This window comes from Sebastes umbrosus, chromosome 5, assembly GCF_015220745.1.
Source record: "Sebastes umbrosus isolate fSebUmb1 chromosome 5, fSebUmb1.pri, whole genome shotgun sequence".
Taxonomy (NCBI): domain Eukaryota; kingdom Metazoa; phylum Chordata; class Actinopteri; order Perciformes; family Sebastidae; genus Sebastes; species Sebastes umbrosus.
The window spans coordinates 17,632,753-17,658,260 of NC_051273.1; the positions used below are offsets into that span (position 1 = coordinate 17,632,753).

The 25,508-nt window shown below is 41.6% G+C and overlaps 1 protein-coding gene across 5 annotated transcripts in view; it reads left to right on the forward strand.

The window, feature by feature from the left end:
- Positions 1-25,508, forward strand: part of tle2b (TLE family member 2, transcriptional corepressor b) — a 104,083-nt gene that overhangs the window by 12,485 nt on the left and 66,090 nt on the right. For all 5 annotated transcript variants that reach the window (XM_037769950.1, XM_037769951.1, XM_037769955.1 and 2 more), the window contains 2 exons: positions 10,649-10,746; positions 12,787-12,850. In XM_037769950.1, the coding sequence (XP_037625878.1) occupies positions 10,649-10,746; positions 12,787-12,850 (162 nt within the window). The remainder of the gene's footprint in view (positions 1-10,648; positions 10,747-12,786; positions 12,851-25,508) is intronic.

Below are 25,508 nucleotides of genomic sequence, written 5' to 3' on the forward strand. Positions count from 1 at the left end.
GTGTGTTTTCATGGTTAAGAAAGATGTCTATAACTGCTACCCTTTGCATCATTTTACACACACAATATATTAACCCTCATAAACAAACACGTCTTCTCTCAAACATGCAGGTTTCTGTTGTTTTCTCGGCAACTCTAGTTTAAAGTAAGTTTGGCCGAATATACATTTAAAGCTGTCGCTCTGTATGTGTTTGTGTGTGTACTACAATGTTTTTCTCAGCCCTAGGAGTTGTGGTGGCAGTAGTCTAGAGGATCAAGATCAGACAGAGTTTATTCAGCAAGCGCACAACAAAAGAGAGACGGAGTGAGTGTGAGAAAAAAAAGTTGGCCCTTGTCTAGTTACTGAAAGTGTAGATTGTTGTACCTCAATTGCAACAGTACTGTATGACAAAATATCACTGTGGACACCAGGGGTGGGAATCACCAGAGGCCCCATGATATGATATTATCACAATACTTTTGTCACGATACGATCTTATTACGATTTTAAACATGTTGCGATGTACTGTATGAGTATTGCGATAAGATATATTGCGATTTATTGCCTTTTTTTCAACTTCAAATTAAGCAGTTTGTCAACATCTGTTTTATCTAATAAGATACTGTTTTCACTCTGTTCATCTCAGAGTTTTCATTCACATATCTTGAGGTCAGGGGTCAAGGGACCCCTTTGAAAATGGCCATGCCAGCATTTCATCGCCAAAATTTTGTGTAGCTTTGGAGCGTTACTTAGCGCTCTTCCCGACAAGCTAACATGACGTGGTACCAATCGATTCCATAGGTTTTCAAGTTTCATATGATACCAGTATCTTCAATAATTATCCAGATATAGTACAAGCGATGTCACTCTCTATTACATAGAGAGAGGGGTATTGATTAACTGTCAGTTACTGTCAGAGTTTATTTTGACCAGTGAAAATAGGTTAGAGGTGTGCGAAACTTTGCGTAAATAGAGCCGTTTTTCCTAATAAGCGTCACGTCGCTTTGCCTGTTTGCTGACGCACAGAGCAGGTTAGGACATCTTCATTGTGATAAACTGAAACGTTCCGCTTGTTCACATCACGTCCAGTTAGGAAGAGATGTAAGAGGTTAATAGTTTATATAATAAAAGATTGATACTTAATGTCTATGTATCGATGCAATATTGCCACACAAAATATCGCGATATTATGCTGTATCGATTTTTTTCTCCCACCCTTACTGGATACATAATTAAATCTGCTCTGAGCATTATTATTACATCAGGCATGAACATCATTCAGTCACTTTCTGCTTTTGAAATGTACGTCCTGACATTAAAGCATTTGTTGAATTACTATCAGTAGTGTGTGTGACAACAGCAGAAAAGAGAAGTAGAAATGCTGAGGAAGAAAATGAGAAGTGCGCCAGTGTGTGGTACAGCCTAAGTAACTGTTGGAAAATCGTTGCAACCAAAATGTATAATCATCTGCGTGTGTGTGTGTGCATAGGGAGGGCTTCCTTCTCCTTTGGCCACCAGTAGGGTAACACTTTATTTTTATGGCCAAGTAAACAAACTATTGCCAAATATGTGGCCACAGACATCACATATGCTCCATTAATGAGGGCAGAGCCACCATAAGAGTGTTTGTGTGTGTCTTAAAGTTGGATTTTGATGTGTGTTCGTGTGTGTGTGTGTGTGTGTGTGTGTGTGTGTGTGTGTGTGTGTGTGTGTGTGTGTGTTAATGTGCATGAGATTGAATTTGCGAGTACATTTCGTAGCTGCGGTGGCAGGACATGCTAAACAACTTATTAGTATGTGTTGAATTTTGTGAGTGCTTGCAAATGCATATGCAGTTTTCTTGGAAATGCAACTGTTTGCTTTTTCATGCACACTGGACATTTTTAGTTTTTTGGCATCTAGCTGTGTCGGGCAGTTTGTTTTTCCCCAACATTTGTGGCTGTAATGAAAGCCATGTATGGTAAACAGTGCGGCGGATTGCTGTCACCTCCCACCGATGACATTCTCCCCTCCTTTCCTTTTGTCCTCGTCTTGTTTACATTTAATTTCATTCAGCATTGCAAAGGCAACCCCGTAAAATGGCAAAAAGTCAAGTATCAACAATACAGCTGTAGTGAGACGACCTCACAGAACAAGCAACCAACAACCTTCTAGTCAGACATCAGCAGCAGTCACCCAGATTAAGTCTGCTCTCTGATTAAAGAAAACGGGCCATTTTCTATCCTCAAATCCTGTGTTCCCTTCTTTGTCATTAAAAGAAACGATCAGAGCGGGGCTTGTATGGAGTCCAGAGACTCTTTTGGCTGCCAATCTTTCCCTGATTTGTAATCCACCGCTGGCTTAGTGGCTGACTGGTGAGCTGCAGCATTAACTGACTAGCTCTCTGAGTGACTGACTTGCTAACTTGCTGACTGGTTAAATAGTGTGCTGACTGGCTTGCTGATTGATTGATTGACTGACTGACTGTCTGACTCTTGGTTTACTGGCTGCTTTGCTGCCGATTTCATTGTCAAACTGAAGGACTGATTGGCAGAATAAGTGCGTGGCAAAGATGCCCATTGATTCTCAGCACAACAAGAGGGCCACTAACTCTAAATGAGCTTCTGTTGTTGGGAATACAATAGAGACTTTAAAAACACTTTTAAAACACTGAAGTCTGACACCCTCTCACATTTTAAGACAATGTGTCTTAAGTCACAGAGTTTTTACTCACAGATTATTAAACTTATTTGATTTTATCGGGACGTCAAGACGAGACAAAGACTGACTTAAGACAGCTTGGACTGAGTTTTATGACCACCTTACACTAAATGATCGAGATCATGGGAGCGCGCTGCAACTTTAGCAAAACTCTTGATTTTATTCCGACATTGGAAAAATGTCTGCGGCAGTGAAATCGCTTGAAAAGTGGTTTGGTGTAAGGTCAGCATAAGTTATCAAAACCTTTGAGTGGTCTGCAGAAATGCAGACAAAAGTCTAAGAGAAAATGTGAGGGCGTCTTAAAGAGGTGGATGATATGTTAGTTACATTCCCCGCAGCTCTTCATCAGTCTCTCATCCTCTCACGGTTCAAACCGATGAGCTGTTGCTTATGTTCATCGCTGCTCACTTCAGCAGACACAAACACACACAGACACATACACGAGGGGCACTGGCACTCCTCTGCCACACTTGGTATGTCTCGTCTATTCATGTGCCTTTTTCCTAAATATTTCACCAGCCAATTATTATTTCATGCGCTATCTGAATGTGTCTCTGCTTGTCTCAGAGAGACACGGGCAAAAGGAAGAACAAAGGGGGCTAAGAAGGAGAAGTAAAGAACAAAAGCAGAGAAGAGGGAGGGAGGACTGAGATGGAGCGGCATGAGAGAGGGCACAAGAAAGAGAAAATGTTTTGTTTGTGGGTGTTTTGTTCGCATGAATCCATCCATGCATAGGCATGCCTGCTTTATACCGTGTGAATACTCATGTGTTGGTGGAAAGTGTGCCGGAGGCTAAACAGATAGACGGAGAAGACAAGCAGACAGATAGAATAATTTCTGTCCCAATCACTCCCAGACCTGCATCTGTTTCACAGTTGCTTTCTCTCTCATGCAGCCGCTGCCAGTGGTGGAAAAACAGGCAGCTGCTTGAACAGAAGACTTCCACGTGACGGACGGACAGACAGACTGACAGAGAGACAGACAGAACCAGATTGACCTAATATTCAGACAGAAAGGGGAAAAAAAGCGTGACTGTAAATAAGTAATACAAGTCGCTGCGTGAAGTCAAACAGCAAGATTCTTGCATCGTCACTTGGAGTGAGACGAGGAGGCGACTTCTCAAGGTTACATACATATTTCACATTGTATAAGAAATTTGGGATAAGGAAGTTAGTTTCAAGCAGCACACTGACAAATTCTCCAACTTCTATCTATTGATCAATCAATCAATACTTTACTGCCATGTCAACACAGTAGGAATTTGCCTCAGTGCATCTCTTAACAACAGACAAAAAACACACATAAGTAAATAAAATATTGCAAAACCAGTTTAAACATTTATACATTCAATCATACATGCTATGATAAAAATGATAAAATCCTAAAGTGCTTTCTGCTGATGCATTTAAAAATACATATATATATTTAACAGAACTGACAGAACAAAAATAAAACTACTGCTACATTCGTTTTATATTGCTCAATATCTATACCAGAAAAATGGTGGGTGTTTGTGACTAGACCCCACCTGATAAATCTACTAGCTTATCAGAATATATTGGTATTGACTTCAGGTGCCAGTTTATTAGGTACACCTTGCTAAAACTAATGCAGCAGTCCTGCAATAAATCATCCTTTCACGAACATTATGTTCAGTCTGTTTTTTTGAGAGATTCAACTTCATGATGATTTTAGAGGATGTAGTTTATGGTGCCTGTTTATCACATTATACAGAGAAGTGTTCCTCTTATTCAACCTACCCTCATTGATATAAATGGGATGGACAAAATAACAGAAACACCTGTCAGTATAATAATACAATTCAATGAGTGAGATGTTGGACCAGCTGTATGATCAGAAAAACCTTCATGAAGGTAGGCTGATGTATTAGACAGCATTAGTTTTAGTACAGAGATGCCAAAGATATATTTGGAGTAATTTAGAAACAGTCTCGCCATAAAATAGTAGCACTGCCAAGTTTACTTTTCACTTGTAAAATGTCCCACTCAGTTAATATCTTGGTCAATTCTTTAAAAAACAAGTTTATGGGATCCTCATAAAAAATGTTTTATGTTGTGTTTTTGTTGGAAAGATTAATATAGTAATATCGTGTGACTGGTACTGCTGACTAATCACAGTTGATGAATGACTTTGGTGATTGCATTGGCTGATTTTTTATTATTTAACTCTTTGCAAAAGACAGAAAATGCAAACATAGGTTGTGTCTGAAATCATACACTCATCCATAATAAGTACCAACATGTATTTTTGTGATAAATACATATTATAAACTATTTTGGTGAGTTGCCTCTTAGCGGAATACTCTGAATGAATTTAGGTTCCCCTTGGTGAGCAGTGACGTAGTGTATATGTTTCAGGATTTTATCGTGAAAGGTAAGACCGGAAGCAGATGTGCTGCTGTCTGGCGTTGTGGCAATACGCGTATTTTGCCAAATTAATAAATACAAAGTACTTTGTGAACATTTGTGTTGTGATGCTCTGCTCACATTAAATCTATTATTTTCACACTGCAACTGGATTTGTCTCAATCGCGCTGCTCTCTCTCCTCTCGTCCGTCTGCCATTTTTTTCCTTCAGTACAATGCATGATGGTATATAAGGCCTATTTAGTGACAATTGTTGTCTGCTATTTTTCACAATGCATTGTGGGATACTTTGAGTCCACTATATAGGGTATAATAATGGTGCCTTCAAATGGGGTCGTGTTTACCGTGTTCTCGAGAAGAGTCCATATGAACGCCCCCCTCTTGTGGTATATGTGGTAAATTGACGTTTTCAGAAATGGCGGAGGCCAAGGAAGTTTATTTTTTGGTGAATAGTAAGTTAATATATTGTAATTTTAGTTGTATATTTTAATACTTTTTAATTGTATAATATGTCTGAGGAAAATGTTGATATTCCCAACGACCTCATCTTTGTCCTCTGTCATTATGCCTTTGCATTCACTGCATTATGTTACCCACTTGCTAGCTTGCTAAACTGTTAGCTTCTGTGGCTTCTAGATGCCGACGGTAACGTTAATATTGCCGTTGCTTAGCAGCGATGTTCTCTCGACTAAACCCACTTGAACGCCAAGCCCATCATGTACACGCTTCAAGCAAACACAAGCTCATGAGTTTTATTTGAAGGCACCATAATTCTCTCTATACATTCGGACAGCTCTACAAAATGGCAAATGTACTATATAGTCCGCTACATAGTGAGTAGTGAGTGATTTTGGACACAAATAATCTACAATACGGCATCAAAAATACAGACTGACAGGCAGACAGACAGATACTAACAGACAGGTGATGGTTATGGCCAGTGGGTCCCACCTCCATCCTGTTATGTGATACAGCGCATTGGGCTTCACCCGCCACTCCTCCCCTTCGCCTCCCTCCCCCCCCCCCCCCCATAGATAATCCCTCCTAATTCTCTGCTTGCCCGTGCCAGCTCCACCAAATTGTGATTGACTGCTGTCCCACATGGTGTATATATATGTATGTGTGTGTGTGTGTGTGTTTGTTGCACACAACTGACCCTTCCCTCCCTACCTCTCCCCTCCTCCTCCACCTCCTCCTCCTCCTCCTCCTAGATTAACCGGATCAGTTTTGGGTTTCAGGATCCCCTATGCTGGCTGCTCACACACACATATACACACACATATACACACACATGACAACACAGGCGGTAGGCTGTTTTTTGGCCCTTCGTGACGCACTATTGGACCCCTAACAGTCTGGGCTGCCATCTGTCACAATACAGGAGATCCACACAGACGCACTCCAACAACAAATGTTAGTTCTGGTGTACATACGGCGTGACTTGATGACGCCTCCATCTTTGTAAACACTGCAGAAGGATGCACATTTATCCCCTTTGATAGCTCTGTTTTACTTCTACCTTCGGAAGTGTCCTTGAACAAGACACAGAGTCTCCTATTATTACTAATAAGCATGAACTAATTTGATATCAGCTTTATCCTGACAGGCAGAGTTCAGCACAGGCAGTGAATATTTCTCCTTGTGCCTGAGGACCTTTTCTGTATTTCTCATTTCCTTTTTGCTCATAAGAAGTTTTACTGCTTTTTTTTTTTTTTTTTTTTTTAAACGGAAACTCATTCAAAAAGGTGCAATTGGCGAATCAAAAGAAATACATCGAGGAGTTTTTCTCCAACAGATGAAAGAAATTCAAATCGCTCTCATCAGCACGCTACAGAAGACGCCATGTTGACACCAACGGTTGTCGGATCTCTTGTATAATCCTGATCTGTGACTGTGGGCTTTGTTATATGACTTAGTGCTGCTGATGTAACCCGCCAGCAGCACTTTATCTGTGTGCATCCGCATGAGTATGTGTCTGTGTGTTCATGGCAGCAGATGGTGGGGGCAGTGTTGCCACAGACGGATGGACAGTGCACCGGGTAGAGCGACCAGGCTGTGTTGACTACAGCGAAGACAGCATGCCTCTCTTTCTGTCTCTTCTTCTTCTTCTTCCCATCCCCTCGGTGTCAGACGGATGAATGGCCGGCTATCTCTCTCAGTCAGCAGCCACGCCGCTCTTTCATCATCTGTCTCTCCGCTCGTTCTTTCACTCCTCTGTAAAGATGTCAGACTAGTCTATCACTCCCTCCATCCCTCAGTCCACCCATCCCTCTATCTGTCAGATGAGTATCTATCTCTCTCTCGCCTCTTTCCCCCTCATAAATCCATCCCTCCATCCCTGCTCTCCCCTCCCGCCGTAGGTTTGCTTGTGTGTACTTTAAGTGTGAATCTGCATCCTGTGCACACTACTGTGTGCGTTTGTTTGTGGCTATGTGGGCGTGTGTGTTTGTATCAGCGTGTGCCAGATCACTATCTATCCCCCCCCTCCTCCCCTCCTTCACTGAGTGTGTGTGTGGTGTGAATCAAGGTCAGTGGGGATCTGTTGGCAGACACACCCCCCCACCCATCCCACCCACACACACACACACACACACACACCCCCAGATGGTTTGTGTGTATTTTGCCCATCCAGCCATCTAGATGTCCCTGCTATGCCTGCCTCAGCTCAGTTTAGCTCAGCTCAGCTCGGCTCCGTGGATTAATTACTGGGGAACCCACCGCGTCCCTGACCTCCACCGTCGGACTAATTGAAATCTAATTGAATTGTGCTTGTCTAGACTAATGAAGCCCCGCCACTGAAACCGCCAATCTTTTAGCCGTAGCTGCAGGCCGATCGCCACCCAGCTGCACTGTTGCCACTGTGCCGCTCAGGTTGGATGGATGGATAACAGATGAACAAGTGGTTGGATGGATGAATTAAAAAAAACACACTCCATATGTTTTGTGACTTTAGATGCTGGATTGAAGTTTGTCAGCATCATCAGAGGTATTTTACATCCATTCCAACCAAAACATGTTCTTTCTTATTTGAGAAATTTGATCCTATAGCTCATATCAAAGCTGCATTTTGAGTCTTTACTGTTTTATGATAGTGAAAGGGAACATAGGCTACATCCACACTAATACGTTTTCGGTTTAAAGCTACGGCTGTCAGAGTTAACACGATAATAACGTTGTAGCCTTAATTTTGTAGGACCACAGTACATCAGTAAACTTGTATAGGGTTAGATTAACTCAGGTTTCTCTGCTTGCTGCATCAGTGTGTAGTTTAGGATGAAAAGATGGGTGTAGGTTGTCCGGGTGGCACAGAAGAGGTGGCATCAGGGGTTCAGTCCTCAGCTGTGGTGCTTTGGGTTTGGCTGGGTGCACTTATTATACAGTGGACAGCATTTGCAGGGTGGGACGCTAATAATGAGATGTCCTCGTCTTTGCACGAGAAGCGTCAGAGGGAGGTGGGATCTAGGTGGGAGAGTGTGAACCTCAATACTCTTGTTGAAGCTGATCACTGACAGGTGATGAGAATTTGCTAAAAAGAAGTGGCAGAGACACCTGGCAGTCTGCGTCCTCCCCAGGCTAACAGCGGGAGTCCCACAGTGCAGGGGAATCTAAATTTGGAGAAGAGTCTTCTTACATAAAAATCTCCTCTGAGAATACTCAATGTTAGAGCCAAAACAGATTTTTTGTTATTATGGTTATGTAAATATAAATATAATTTAATTTAGCTGTATTGTTTGTAGGCAAGACATTACAGTAGTTCTTTTAATTGCATGGTATAGTGCTGTGTTTTTTCAGTGCTGATAGGAAAGGCGTTTCCCATTTAGGCTACATCCAGACTAATACGTTTTCGTTTTAATATTCATAACTTTTGCTATGTTTATACCTAGCGTACACAAGGCTCTGGCGTTTTCGTGCCGCTAAAATGGAGACGTTTGAAAACACTGCTGACCCCGTTTTTAGTTTTAAAACTTCGGGGTTGGTTTTTAGTCTGGACGGACAGAAACGTAGACCTTTGAAAATGATGACGCAGACACCCACGTTTGCTTCTTGATTGGGTCTTATCAATCATGACATATCCTTCTCTGATTGGTCACGCTCCATCACGTGAACCTTTTCCGGAAGAAAACAATCGACCTCATCCTCGACCACCAGTGGTTAATTTCAACATGGATAACGAGTTACAAGCATTGCTGACCTTGTTGTCAATGCAAGTAGCTGTTGTGCAGTTAAATTCTGCATTTTACAATACTACTACTGCCTACATGCGCAGAAGAAAAGCTATTATTCAAGTGCTTTGCATCTATTCCTGTGTCCAGCGCTGCTTCCTGTTTACACCGGCACGCGCATGTCCAGTGTACGTGAATGGTCATGCGATATGTGTTTTCAGGTGTGGTAGAATGGACCGAGATTAATTCTGAAACGGCCCTAAAACACTCGTCTGGACGGAGATCGTTTTTGTTTTGAAACGGCGTTTTGAAATGAAAACGATCACTGTCTTAGTGTGGCTGTAGCCTTAGATTGCACCATATATGCAGATGTGCCTCCTGTGGTGTGCGGTAAGCGGCAGAGCTAAACGTTTTTTGACCGCAGTGAAGATGTTTGTTTTGAAAGATTAAACGCTACAGATATGGTTTGATACATGATTTTTCGTTGAACAAAAACATGTCATGGATTTTAAAAGTGATTGCATCTATTTAATTTCAATAAACCATTTGTTTATGGACTTTCAAACAACAGAGTTATTGGAATTATTTGAATCCCACGAGTCGGGAAAAACCCTCCGCAGCCACCAGAAGAATGTAATTCTGCAGTCGAAAAGACAAAACAAAACCCACAACCACTTCTGCTTACTCTAGATTTCCCTGGTCTACAAACTAAGCCCCATCCCCAAAACATAAACAGCATCAAAAAACAGTGCCCTCGTTTCTAAAACTTTGGACAGACATGGAGGGCTGGTGGTGCTGTTGGCGGTAAGGGGGTGGACCCCTGGGAGGTGCTTGTTTTGCTGGGCCTTCTTTAGCTTTTAGCAGGTGAGAGACGGTGCCGTGATTCCCTATAAGTTATTCATTTGACGTTTCCTCCCTTCTCAGCTCTTTGTAGGCTGGAATACATTAGCAACCTGGCAGAGTGGAGAGGATGGTAATGTGGAAGAGAGGGAGAGGGAGAGGAAGAAAGGATGGGGGTGGCGGAGGGATGGAGGCCGAGTCATTAGAGGAGGAGGAGAACAGAGAGAGAGAGAGGACACGGCTTTATGATGTGTGGGAAGGGGAAGTGACCTTCCCTCTCACTTTCATCTTGGCTTTTTTTCTCCCCTTGCCTTGCACGCACACGCACACACACACACACACACACACACACACACACACACACACACACACACACACACACACACACACACACACAGGCTCGCATGCACACACACTTAAATGTATGGCTTATGCAGGTGCACATGTGTGTACACAACTACATTACAGGCACAATGCATACAATCTCTTGAGCAGGAACACACACACACACACACACACACACACACACTTCAGTATCCGTTTTTCATTCTTTCGTTCTCTCCTCCTTTTTCCTGTGCAGGTCCCCTTACAACCCGGCCAGTCTTTCAAGTTCACAGTCCTGGAAACCCTGGATCGAATCAAGGAGGAATTCCAGTTCCTCCAGGCGCAGTATCATAGGTACACACACAATACTACATTGCACACATCACACTTATAGTATACAGACCACAGACTGTATATAAAGATGGGGTGGACGACGCCTCTCCACTTCCTCCAACTATTCATAAGTGAAGCCAAAATATCACGGATACGGGAGCTGCCATCTTGAGATTTTGACGTCATTTGGAGTCAGAGTGTGCGCAGTAGTGATCGGGGGCCTGGAGCCGCGGAATCGAGGTCACCCGCCCGAACCAATCGAGAGCCGAGCACGGCCGTAGCTTGTCAGCGAGAGACTCACAACTGTCAATGATGACGTCTCACTCCTTTTTTTATAGCATCAAATAACTAATTAAAACCAAACTTAGCAGAAAAATAAACACTTGAACATACATCAGCGTGATAAGAACTACCTAAAATGACAGAAACCATCTTTGGGAACATTTTATTTGACGTGTACTCTGACGTTTTAGTTTGGAGTGGGCGGGCTTTATGACCTATACTGCAGCCAGCCACCAGGGGGCGGTCGAGATGTTTTGGCTTCACTTTTGGGAGCTGTCATGTCGTCCATCTTTATATAGTCTATGATACAGACATATACACAAACGTCCACCTGGTGTTTATGTATATAAATTCACATCATGAATATAAATGGTTAACATACTTCAGTTCTTAATCAAGAAAAACTGGTATGAAGAATCACTTTTTAAAAATGTTCTTCAGCTGAAGGTCACTGATGGTCCTGTTATGATATGGCTGACCAGACGTGACCTTGGCTAAGAGAAATAAATCATCCAGCCTCTTGCTCACACCTCAGTGGGCTGGCCAAACAGCCCACTGGGATACAGCAACACTACTTTACAGCTGTAGGCATTGGACTGGTGGTTCTCAGTGACCCTGAGATGCAAACAGTTACAAATATCTATTCATGTGCACTTTTAATCTTTATATTATTTGTGGCAATGACACAAATTTAATAACTGGCATGACACATTCATGTTAATAAACCATCTGACTTACCTGTTAGTCAATATCAAGCTCCACTTCACCTTTTCTGAATATTGGCCTGATAAAGTTGCTGGTAAACTCAAACACTCTGTCCCACCTCAACTTGATAATTTAAACAGTCTGGAACCGATAAATGTTAATTATGTACCCGTAATGTTTGGAAACAAAATAGGGTCAAAAGTAGTTGTGTATCACCATATCAGAATGTGTGAAGACATTTTGTAGCGTCAAACGTGGGACAAAAGTACTTGTACTCGTAGATTTGATTTGTAGTCGTACACTTTGGATTCACACGTTCTTTTTTCACCCACTAACAGATAAATATGTAACTGCAAACCACTGTGCAAATCTTCTTTATGCACTCACACATTGGAAATGATTTTTTCTTATTCATTTTTTCACAAAATGTCTATTTGTTCAGGTATTTTTTGCACATTCAAACATTTGAATTAATATGATAAAAAAACGTTTTTTTCACATTCACACATTTGAATGTATTCATACAAAATGTTTTCACACATTCAGATATGGTGATACACCGCTACAATACTTTTGACTCTGTTTTGTTTCCATAGTAATGACGCCTTTCCTGCATAACAAGGTGATTTTGAGAAGCGTGCATTTTGTCCTTATTTCATCCGTTATTGACTAATGCAATGCATTTCAAACACATTAGAAAGTACTTAGAAAAGACTTGATTCAAGAAAAAAGCAGAACTCGATAACATAAACTCACTAATGTACACATGACGTATATAACTAGACACACTAAACACAGAAAGGACTTGTCAAACTGACCTCACATGGAGGTGTGATGAATTGCAGTGGCGACCCTGCTGGCAGCCGCTACCATGAAGGTGATATTTTTCAGTGTCACTTTTAGCAGTAATAGGTAGCCCGACTGTGTGGCTAAGAATAATTTTTTTGGTATCCTCACACTGCCTTAAACTCTGTTTGACCTCTGCAATATATAAGTCCTGTGGAAATTATAATTCATTTCAGTGGATGCAAATACACCATTTTAATCCGTGTGTCCTTTTTCGTCCTTGTGCAGCCTGAAGCTGGAGTGTGAGAAGCTGGCCAGTGAGAAGACGGAGATGCAGAGGCACTACATCATGGTGAGTCCAATCAGACCTTTACCAGAGCTGTACGATGATTTGTTAGTCTGACTGGGCCACTCAGAAACTCTGAAAAGAGTCTGATGGGTCCCTGTACAGGTATTACAATCAGGAGAGTTGTATCTGTGCTTTTGATTAGCAGGATTGACATTGTTCTGTGTTTATGTCATTCAGGAGCAAAAGCTCTGTTTGTCTCTCCACTTCTCTGTTGTCCCTCTCAACATCTCTTTCTCTTCCTGCTGTCACTTCTCTGTTTTAACTTCTCATTTCATTTACATCTGTTTATATAACAAAAAAATAATGCCATGGCAGCAGACGTATTGTACATTTTCAAAACCCACAACAGATTATAATATTAAAATCATATTGTAATGACACATCCAACATCCAGTGGCTTGATAACAGTTTGTAATCAGGTGTGGAAATTTCTTGTTTCTAAGATGCGTTGCGGACGTGAATAATTCTGCATTGATGCAGTGACGGAGCATATTCGGGAGTTTGGTTTCATTTCAGCTCAGTGTGTGTCTTCACTGCGTTTTGCTGTCATTTACTGTCACGCTTGTTTCTCTCCTCTCTGTTGGTGTTTCACTGAGGGTGGAGCATTGCACACACCCTGTGTGCGCGGAGTGGTGTTGTTCTGTCGGGAGATGCAGTGACTAAATGTTAAACCAAGTAAGAGTAGAAGAGCTATGAGTAAGGAAAAGTAACTAACTAAAGTCTGCTAGCCTCTTGGCATATGATGCAGAATAAAATGCTATAGGCATTCAGGAAGAGCCCTGTCTTAGAGCTGCTATATGAAAAACTTATTTTTGTAGATTACAGCACACTTGTGATGCGCTGCAGAGGGATTTATGTTTTGTTTTTTGTATTGTTTATGTGCTAAGGTGGGTCACACAGATACTGGTATTGAAAAGAAGCAGCTATTTATATTGTAGACTTTTATAGTCTGATATTTGAAAGCACTTTCAAATACAAAAAGGAGTTCATATTTATCTGACCGCTTGTATTAGTTAATGAAAAAGTAGCCATGTGCAGTAATATAGACAATTGAGGGTGTGATTCATAAGGCTGTCACGGTGAAGGAATTTCCCCCGCGATGATAATTATTGTCTCAACAGCACGATATGCGGTATTATTGCAACTTTTTTGCAAATTACTATATTTATCCTGATTTTAGTGCTATATAAATAAGCTTTGTTGTTAGGCTATTATTACATATATTGTTGCTTTTTAAATGAGAAAGATGACACTTAAAACTAATTAAATACTTGTTTATTGATAAATGCAAAACAAAGAAGGGCAATGAGGCGCAGTGTCTTTTTCAGCTGTGCTCTGGTTGCGTCTGGTTGCTATGATACGGAATATCAAAATGTCTGCACAAGGTAGAGTACTCGCTCTAGATGAAGGGAAGGCTGAAGCCCGTATGGAGAGGGGACGAACCCGCCGGTCTATGCGTATTAATTTCTCCACCGTTGTTGTTGTTGTCCAGCATTTGTAGCCTACATGTAGGATGTGACAGGTGGTCTTTGTGGTGTTTTACCCAAAGTTGAAAATTTTTCACCTCTCGACGACCAGAAAAGAACACCATACGTGCAGCGCTCAGTGCAGAATATGCTCAGTGCTTCGTCACTCTGTGACAAAGAATTAAAACAAAATCAAAACACGAACAAAGCGGTTGTGGCGGTTGCTTGCCATCCCCTGCGGTTTGCTTGTCAATATTGCAGTATTGCAATATTGCGGTTATTGCGACAGCCCTAGCAATACATTGAGATGAATCAAGATGCATTGGAATCGTTGATAACTGGTCATTCTTTATTTGTAGTGGTACATAATCTTAAATATCTATAATGGAATACAGTATAAAATTTCCACAGGTTGTACGAACCATTACTAAACCAGTGTTTTTCTCTCCGTGTTTCTTTCACACTATTTATCTTGCTCACTCATACCTTTCTCTAAAACCTACTTTTTCTCTTTTCCATATCTCTTCCCATTTTTTTCTCCTCCTTCAGACTCAGTCTGCGTCTCTTCTTCCTCTCTCTGTTTTCTCCCGTGCGCTAACAGCCCGAGCTCCCTCTGCGTCGGTGTGTCTGTGCGACTAAAGGCTCACATGTATCGTAAGCCTTCGTCTGTGGTACAAAACCCACACAGAGCCGACCAGAATACGATATGCACCATCTGCTAAGCTGCTCGCATTTCATAAACCTGGGAGAGCAGGCAGGATCAGGGCCGTAAGCTAGATAGACACACAGATTGAGAGAGAGAGAGAGAGAGAGAGAGAGAGAGAGAGAGAGAGAAGCAGACAGGCAGATAGACTGACAAATAGACTGAGTGTGAGAAAGAAAAGCAAGCAGGCAGACAGGGGAACTGGCAGACAGACAAATGGATATAGAAGTGCAGAGACAGACAGGCAGAAGATAAACAGATAAAACACTCTCACACAAACACACAGGAGATACAGCATACACACATTCATTCATCCACACACACACACACCCTTGTTGTTCTGTTCTTATGAGGAGCTTCCATTCAAGATCTTTATTTCTCATGCCCCAAATAATCCTAATTCTTCTTAATAATTCATAATAAACTGTCAAAATGACATAGATATTCAATTAGGATAACTATGCAATGAAACAAACTGTTTGTAAATGGCATAGCATATATGACCTCATTTCATAAATATATCCTCATTTTTCAAAGTGGTAAAAAGTACAAGACGAAACATGCACATAAGTATGGTACAGTGCAGAACACACACAAAGAAAACCACAAAAACACCCACTTCTCTAATCTCAGGCACTCCCCCAATGTAGCTGTGGTTTCACAGAATTACAGTTTGGAGCAAACAGCCCGGACAAGCATCCACCTTCTTCATCGCAAATCCTCAACACCCGATCTTATACAATAGGAGTGGCGGTAGACTGTGGCGATGGATGACTTTTTATCAAACTTTGTGCATATTAAATGTCACGGCCTTTGTGGCCACTGCGCTGCTGGCAAACTAAGGAGAGATATAAATAGTTCAAGAGTATCTTCTGCTATATGTTGTATATAAGTTCAACAGTAAGCTTTAACGCCTTTTTCCACAGGGTTTTGTTTTGTGTCCGTAAATTCAAATTCAAATTAAAGAAGTTTCGCCGTCCAGACAAACGTTTGACGAGGCACATTTAAAAAGATTTTGTGAAAAGTTCAACAGCATCTTTAGCTAACATTGGCAGCATGCTAGCTGTGTAACATAGAGTGCATATAGTGGTTCATACGTCTACAAATAGTTCACAAAACTGCTATTTGTGAAATTTCCACTTAGAAAAAATGTATAAATAGAGCTGTATTAAATTCATAAATCAGCTTATTATTTCGCTAATAAGTCAGCATTACATGCTAACTTCCTGTGGCATACAGTACATACGGTCTGTCTGTAATCTTCCACAAAAGTAAAACAATTTCAGCGTACTCGAGGCAAATTACGGACCAAAAAAACGTAAGGAGGAAGTTTCGTAAACACATCGGAGATCACTTAGGTTCGCATAGGCATGAATGAACTTCCGGTGTACTCGCATACGTACACAGAGCTACGTGGAAACAAGTCGTAATAGTTCCCTACGGCAGGAGGTCGAGGAACCTGCAGATGATATATCCATATAGGTTAGCATGGCAGACGGTTAGCACTCCAGGCTATCTTATTTGAACTGGGGCTCACTGTGGTGTAGTGAATGGCGAACACAGCGCTATGCTGCTTCATAAGCATGGCTCAGAAGCGAGAGGGAGGGAAAGAGGGAGAGAAAATGAGAGGGAGGGGAGTGAAAGAGAGGCTCAAAGGGAAAGATAGCTTGAGAGAAAAAAGGCTCAGTGTCAGACAGAAAAAAAAACAGGGAGCTGCTGAGGGAGGGAGGGAAGGATACAAAGGGAGGCAGAGATAAAGAGAATAAAAGAGGAGAGGGAGAGAGTGATAGAGGCAGGAGAGAGAGATACAGAGGGAACGAGAGACGAAATGAGAGAGAGATACCAGGGGACAGAGTTGCAGAGAGGAGAGATGGAGGGTGAAAAAAAGATGCTGCGAAGGGATGAAATGGAGAGAGAGAGAGAGAAAAGAGAGAGTATACAACACAGAGTGCAAGAGAAAGAGATAGTGATGTGTTTGTGTGGGGGGGCGTGAAATGAAAGAAAGAGAGATAGAGAGGGAGAGGGTGCACGCACAGACACGTAAATAATGTGAAGCAACAACGGACTCGCTGCGCCCACAGAGGAGATAACCCAGAAGGCTATATTTAGCTCGTTAGGCCTGTCATCCACACTGAGGCCTGTTTCCACAGGCTGGGGCTCTGCTCACCACGCTGCACTGCTCCTGCCTTTACTATTCATCACTTTTAAGCTCTTTAAATACAAGGGTGAGGGGTTGGGAAGTAGGGAGATGGTTACACAGGGTGATACAGGGCGGATGCATGTGGAACTTATTTAAACGCAAGAAGACATGACAATAAAGTGTATTTTTTTCTCTGTAAGGTGGCAATCTTTGAATGTGATTTTAGTGATTATTTGGCGAGACTGTCCTCCCACAGAAGACAGCACACCATCAGCCGTTCGAGCAGACCCCTAACATGTTTACGTTAAAGTGCCAATGACCTTTTCGTGGCTGTAGGGAGCAAATGAAGGAGTGTGAAGTTGTTATTGAGCCACAAAGTACCACCCTGGTTTATCTTGGGGTTGGATTTCGACACGGGAGGTCTGCTGTTCCTATCAACAGTCAAAGTTGGTTTCTTTCAACCATGACCACCATTGTTTCCTAACCTTAACCAAGCAGTTATTTTAACCCAAACCACAATGTTTCCCCAACTATAGTGGTGTCACATGGGGAAAAAAGTTTCTATCTTTGCAAAGTTAACAATTATGGAGGGCGCTGACAAATTATGTTGTCCTGCCAAGAGGGGACTCAGATTTAGAAAACACTTGTATGTGTCGCGTCTTGGAAGGCAGTTACAAATTATGCATTTTGACGTCTTATTTGGAGGACTTGTTGCATTTGGCTCTGTCTCTATCTTTAGAGGAAGTTTGAGTTTATGTAGGTACTGTGCCAATGTTGTCGTTGTCTAATCATCAGTCATTCTTGTCGTAACTTGCTTACCGAGGCAATATCCTTGTATATGTATCACAAATGAACCATGCATGCTTTAGGCGGGGATTTTCCTCAGGGGCAAACACCTGAAAATCTGATTAAGACATGCTTCAGGTTGAAATGTGATGTGTACTCCAGATCTCATCTTTCCAGACCTGAAAATCTGAGTTTAACTAAAACTGAGCAGCCTAAATATATCCAGTCTTTTACATTCAAATTTCAAGATAGAGACAGTGCAGGTGCTTCCAGAAATGTCAAGTGACAGGTCTTATTTTTGTGGTAACAACCACAAACAATTATCTTATCTTTTGTAAACCGTAATTTAAATCAAATTTAATATGGTATTTATTACCGATAGGGATGTCACAATACCAGAAATTTTGAAGTTTATACCAATACCAGTGAAATTCCATTACTTCTGATACCACGGTAAGTCAGGAAGTTAAACAGATCAAAATTCTCTCTCTAATATCTATTTTATATTGCTGAGAAAACATCTCCTTCAAACAACTGCATTTACTCAAGTTTCTCATCAAAAACTACATTTTACAAGATTACGTTTACCTTGAGCCCAACACTCATGTCCACTGAATAGAGTCTGAATGAACTATTCAATCCAATCAATGGAACACCTCCCGTGTTGAAATCCGCATCACGACAGCTAGTTAATGTTACCTGTTAGCAGCCGGTAAGCAGCACAGACCTGCACGAAGCTAACAGCTAACATTAACTAGCTCCCATCCTGCCGATTTCAACACACACAAAATAGGGTGCATCTTCTGGATGTGTTGATAGTGAGTTTACTGCGTCCCAAACACATTTTCTATTGTCCCCGGGACGACGGGACACCATTATTCTCTAGACGGTACCTACGGTGCTGTAGAAAAACAAGTACCGTCTCATTTTCAGAATTTTGGCATTGACTTTGTACCTTGTTATCCGATCTTTTGACATCCCTATTTACCGATGTTTTACATTAAAGCAAAGAGCAAAAGGCTGAAGTACGCCAATAACTGCAGCAAAGAGCCGTACTTTTCTACCAGCCATCACGTTTTAAACAGGAGGTGTTAGTTTCACTCTGCTGTTAGATATCTCCTTGTGGCATTGAACTTTTCAAAGTTGGGAAGTTTGTTTTTCTTCCCGTTCGTTACTTTAATTCTATAGCTGGCATGGGTAAGTTTTACACATTTCATGCTTGGAGAGATGATGCCATAACCCTCTCAAATTGCTCCTGTTGGTGTGTGGAGTGTTGCTGCAGTAAAACAGCAGAGCCAGGTTTGGAGACGGTGTATTTGTATGTTTGGCAGACCCACTCTCTGTATCTTTTTGGATGGAATATATGTTTTATATTGGCTGCTCTACTAGACTGCCTCATTGCTTTGTATGTGTAGAGAGACATTGGCAATGTGTAACTTTAGTGATAGCTGCAAACACACACACACCTCAAGTCCCACACATTGAGAGTGTCTGTGGGCGTCTTGCTGTTCTCCTCCTGTTGTCGTATTTATAATTCATGGCTCTCAGGTTTCACTGCTCCCCTGGAATTCCACTGTGTATTTTTAAATAAGGTTGCATTGTAGCCCTGGCTAATCAGGGGGCGTAGACATGGCGGTCACATGCTTAACACAAAGTGCACGCAAGTCTCCCGCCTGGAGAGCTGTGTTCACCCCTGCTGGCCTGAGGTTGAATCTTGCAAAGAGCAGATACTCGAGCACGAGGCTCTGTGGAATGTCAAAGAAGAGGAGATAAAACGGCTGTCTTGCATCATAAAACCCCAAAAGTCAACATTTTGATCGAAAAGCACCCTTTATATCAATCTCCCTGTTCTGTCCTTCCTTTCCTCGCTGCCTAGATGTAGTGGACTGTTTAGCCCTTTGAACTCTGCAATAGAAATGGTCTGCCAGTGCCTACATTGGCATTTTTTCTTATTGTGATGTAATTTCTTGGAATCTTCAAATGCTTCATATCCCTAAAATCTGTACAACCTAAGCTACAAGGTTATGTCAGTCAATAAACGATAATAATTGATAAAAGTATTGTCAGAAATAAAAAATAAAATTATTGGACATGTGCTTTCATATATTACTAAATAAACACACAAAATGTACTGATCCAAAAGATTTCTGAATGTAGAAACTTGAACAAAAGTTATTTGAATTATGACATTCTTTTTAGTTTTTGAGATATGCAAATTTTTTGTGAGCAGATGGAGTGCAAATGCGTTTTGATAGTTTAGCTATGTTCGGCACGTAACGTTACGTAATAACGTCACCACGAGTGTATAACATGCCGCAAAAGACAGAAGCCTGAGAAGAATGAATGCTCTAGCTATTATGGTTTTTATTTTACATATTTAAACAGGATAATGCAAATAATGATCTCCTGCAGCAATTACGAGGCAATACTCTGGCGCCACCGTGCATTTCTCCATGTTTGTACCACACATAATGTCACCTAATGATGTCATCACAAGTGTACAAAAGACAGAAGCCTCAACTTTCTGCTGCAAAAAGAATGAATGCTCTAGCTATTATGGTTTTTATTTTACATAGATTTAAACAATAATCTCCCACGTCCTTTATGTGGCAATACTCTGGCGCCACTGTGTGTTGTCACCACGTTTTGTACTGAAGTAACGTAACGTAATGATATCACGAGTGTACAATGTGAAAGACAGAAGCCTTAGCTTTCTGCTGCAAAAAGAATGAATGCTCTAGCTATTATGGTTTTTTATTTTACATTGATTAAAACAGGAATCATTTAAACAATGATCTCCCACAGCCATTATCGGGCAATACTCTGGCGCCACCGCGTGTTGTCACCATGTTTTATACCGCATGAAACGTAATGTAATGACGTTATTATGAGTGTTCAACATGATGACGCGAGAGACCCAAGCCTTAGCTTGCCACTGCAAAAAGAATTAATGTTCTAGCTATTATGTTTTTTTATTTTAGACCAATTTAAACATGCAAACAACGACACAGGAGGTCCGTTTTTAAAGATTTGCTGGTGTAAAATGGGAAATCCTTGATGATGGCCTTATGACTGAAGGTTTTACAGTCACATATATGTTGTAGTTCAACTGCTGCCCTGCTTTTCTCAATTTTTTCTTTCTAGGATTAAATGTCTTTTCCAGAGTCTTGACTGTTCTGCAGCCTTCCTCTCATTCCTGCTGTCAAACACAAGACAAAACTCTTATGGGGGAGTGGACTGTATAAAAAAGACATGTCTGCTGGAGGGTGACAGCTCACAGTCGGGAATCACATTAGGTGGCCTTTCCATTGCAGTGTGTGTGTATTAAAGTGAGGCGAGTACAGGCGCTGCAGGGGTCTGGTGTTAATGAACGGCCACGCTGCCGGCAAGAGACAAAATATTGCCGCATCAAATTTTATGATACAAAATAATGACGAGATGAAACACATGATATTTATGTGCGTGGTTGAGCAGGGAGAGGGTAGATAATAAGGCTGTCACTTTTTATTCGAGATTCAAACATGAGGAACTAAATTAGTATTCGATCTGCAATGGATCCGGCTAAATTCAAAATTTACAGTGAATAATCATGACGCCAAACCGTCTGGGAAGTAATGTGTGGAAGCATTTTGGATTTGACACCATAGATGGAAAAATCATGAATGAAGAAGAAAAAAAAATTAAACTGCCTTCAAGTAGCAACAAATCAGAAGTCACATGTCAGCAGCCTGATAACCTGAACAAATGATTTAGTTTCATTTCAAATCTCTGAATAAATCTGGGATGTGGGCATTGATTCAGAGGTCTTGAACCAGGCTAACATGTTCGCGTGTCATTTAAGTGAGGCAGCGCTGATTAACTGATCGTCGGGATTAGACAACGTGGGTTGCGATCAAATTGATTTGAATGACATACCGTGATGTTTCTCTTATATCTTGAAAAAGTTCTTGTTTACTTTAAGACTCCAGCAGATGTTGCAGTTTATGAATGGCCTATAAATGTAACTTGGAAGTTCAATATCAATATTATGACAGAATATTACAAAATAAACCCTAGTTCTCTTATTTTCTTCTCACTTTTATAAAGAACAATTTGGCACTGGTTGAAAAGTAACTATGGTTGAACACAGTAGCACAAATTCTCCAACCCGTTCTCACTCCCAACTCATCAAGTAAAGCCGCTTTGTAAGTGCCCCTCGGCATTGGAAACCAATGCATGGAGGCGCCCTTTAGCGGCTGTATGTGACGCACCGGGCTTTCAACTAACTCCAATGTAAACCCAACCGCGGCGTTATCCAATGGTCAGAGCAAATGACGTGGTATTAAGAGCATGAGAGTCAGCTAAGGGTCGGCGGGAGTAGTGGTGGATGGGTCAAACAAACACAGGACTTCTCAACCTAAAAGTAACGTGGATTTATTTTGTCTCGTCAGTCATTAGTCACGTGACTTGTTGGTATCATTAGTCCCGTGAGTTGTTAGTCAATGAAGTTAACCATTTCCTAAGCCTAAGTGGTTGTGTTGCCTAAACCTAACTACCTGTGAAAATGGAAGTTTATTTTTGAAAGGAAACTATGCATGTAACTCGCATGTACTGACATGCCATGTCCAAAAGTAACGTAAGTGCACTATTATATGTCTTTGATTCTCATTTCGCTTTTACTTGTGTGATTTTCCTTTTTATATATGCATTTTTAATAAGCATCTTTGAAGGGAACCCGAGACCCAAGATTTTCATTGCCAATGACAGCTTCCAGTAATTGTTGTGCATATGACAAATTAACAAACTTGAAACTTGCTGAGGGCCGCTGAACAAGCGGCGATACTTGAAGAGTTGGGAGTGAGAATGTGTTGAATTCTAAAAATATTTAGTTTTTTGCTTTATATCATTATTATATTGCTTTTATTTTGATATCACATCTTAAATTACAATAAAATGTTTAGAATGTGTTTTTTTTAAATTTTGTCTGAATATTGCATCTTGAAGCCTGTACCAAGGTTGTATCATGGCCTCAGCGTTTTGTCTCATGCCTGCCATGCGGCCATTTGTTGGAACATAGTGAGCACGTGTGTGTGTGTGTGTGTGTGTGTGTGTGTTTGCGGTGTGTGTGTATCTGTGTGCGTCGTCCGTTCAGTACAGCCCCTCAGGCGGAGATGAAGTGTGTGTGTGTGTGTGTGTGTGTGTGTGTATGTGTGTGTGGATTAATGCGGTGCTCTCAGCCTCTTACTCCGCTCCCAGCTCATCTGTCTGATTCAGGCTGACACACTGTGTTCTCTTCAGCAACATTACAGTCACAGACTGCTTGAGAAAGGGGGGACGGGAGGGGTTAGAGAGAGGGAAGGAGGGAGGAAAAAATGGAGGGAGAGAATAGATGTAATAAGGGAAGTGAAGAGAGAGATGGGGACAGCGAGATAGAGAGAAAAAAAAGAGAGAGCATAACCGACAGAGATGAAAGAGAAATATGAGAGAGCGAGGGGGCACAAGGGCATTGGCAGAGACAGCAGAAAAAAAGTAAAAAGAAAACAGAACAAGGACATTGGCAAAAGAAAGGGAGAAGAAACACGGCAAAGACAAAAAGGGTGCACTTTTGTATGAGTATGATAGAGCAAAGGAGACCGAGGAGGGCTTGAATAGACGGAGAACATGAAGAGAAAAGCCAAGAAAGAGAGGGAAAAATGAGGCTGATGTAAGATAACAGGAAGGAAGAGGCTCAGAATCTGAAACAGGGATTGCTCCTCCTCGCTAAGCTAAATGTTGCTCTGCCACCCGATAGTGGGAGTTGGCCAGGGGATTTAAGAGGGGCCAGATGTAGGGATGGATTGAGTCTGTTTTAAGAGTCTTAAACCTGTCTGAACTGTCTGGAGCAGGAGGCGCAAACAGGGCAGGAGTGTTCATGAAGATGGACTCGGTCTGTGTGTTTTATAAAATTCAAGGTCAGCTCCATCCAGTTGTTGTTCTGGCTCTCCCTCTGATGAAACTGGCTGCAAGAGAAGCTGCAGCGAGGCTGAATGTCTGCCGTGACTGATTTAGTCGTCACCCGCTGACAGGACACAATGGAGGAGTCAGAGCCTGCTAACCTAACCTCTGATGTGGGTTAGCGCAGCGTGCTAATAAATGTTTTAACATCAGTGGTATGTGTGTGTGTGTGTGTGTGTGTGGGCGGGCGGGATGAAAGAGACAAGCTCACCCGAGAGACACCGATGAACAATGCTTTTGTTAAGGTTTTTACACACATCCACACCCACACACTCACAAATAATACATGCAGGAGTAAACACGAGCTGCTTGCACACACATGTAAGCAGCACACACACACACACACACACGTATTGTGCGAATACAAACAGCCACAGAGTATAGATTTGCACACACACAAATGTCCCATTTAGATAAATCACCTTGGATTAGACCCACTTCCTGAAGCTCATTTTTAAAGTCTGCCAGCGTTCTTCGCAGAATGCATAGAAGAGATAGAGAGAGGGAGTCTGGCACCGTCGTCTGACACTCTCTCAACACCACGGGGGTGGAGGGAGGGAGGGGGTAACGAAAGAGCAAACACTCCCTGAAGAATGGAAGAGTGGAAAGAGGAGGGAAACACCCGGGTGAAGGAAGAAAAGAGAGGGAGAGAGAGAGCAGCTCATTGAGAGAAATACAGGAATGCTTTTTGTCTGCCTTGCCCTGATGATGACAGTGCTGTGTGTATGTTATTAGCGGCAGATAGACTTTAGATATGGGGCATGTTCAGAAGAGTGGAACGCAATAGTGCGATCAGATAAACAAGAATTACACTGCAACCTCATTTATCTAAAGTAACCCGCCTGCTGAACTGACATAACGAGCCGAAAAAAAAGCAAGGCGAGTGAGATGTAGACTCTGCTGCACATCTCACAATGTGTATGCATGTGTTTTTTTATATTCTAGACAAAGTTTACCCCAGAAATTGAAAACAATTTATTCCCCTAAATTACATATATACGCTTTTCTTGCAAACGGAGTTGCTCATATAAGTCTGTCAAAGTTTTAAAAAGTAAACAAAGCCTTTACGTTTTTCAGTAAACAGTTTACACATAAAATGTTTTCTGGTTTTAAGGAAATATAGTGATGAAGCTTGCAGACACCTTTTTATAAGTGTCTTTTTGTGGAAGATAGAGCAGAATTCAAATGATAACAGGAACCCACTTTTACCATAATGAATATATGGTAATGTCAATATTACATGAATACAACATTTAAACAGCAAAATTAGCTCTTCATCATAGACTTCTGATAGAATATTATTTATGTAAGGGATAATGTACAGCGAGCCGGTCATTGTTGTGAAAGAAACCCAGACAGGGTGATGCTGCAGACTCCGACATCAGAACTGCGCCCATAACAACGGTCTGCTATAAAGAAATAACAGACCGCAGAACGCGTGATTGACCAATCAGAATCGAGTATTCAACACAGCCGTGTAATAAGTAAGGTATAATGTACAGCGAGTCGGTCATTGTTAAACCCTGAAGGGGTTTCTTTCGCAACAATGACCCGCTAGCTGTACATTATCCCTCTTATTACATGGCTACTTAC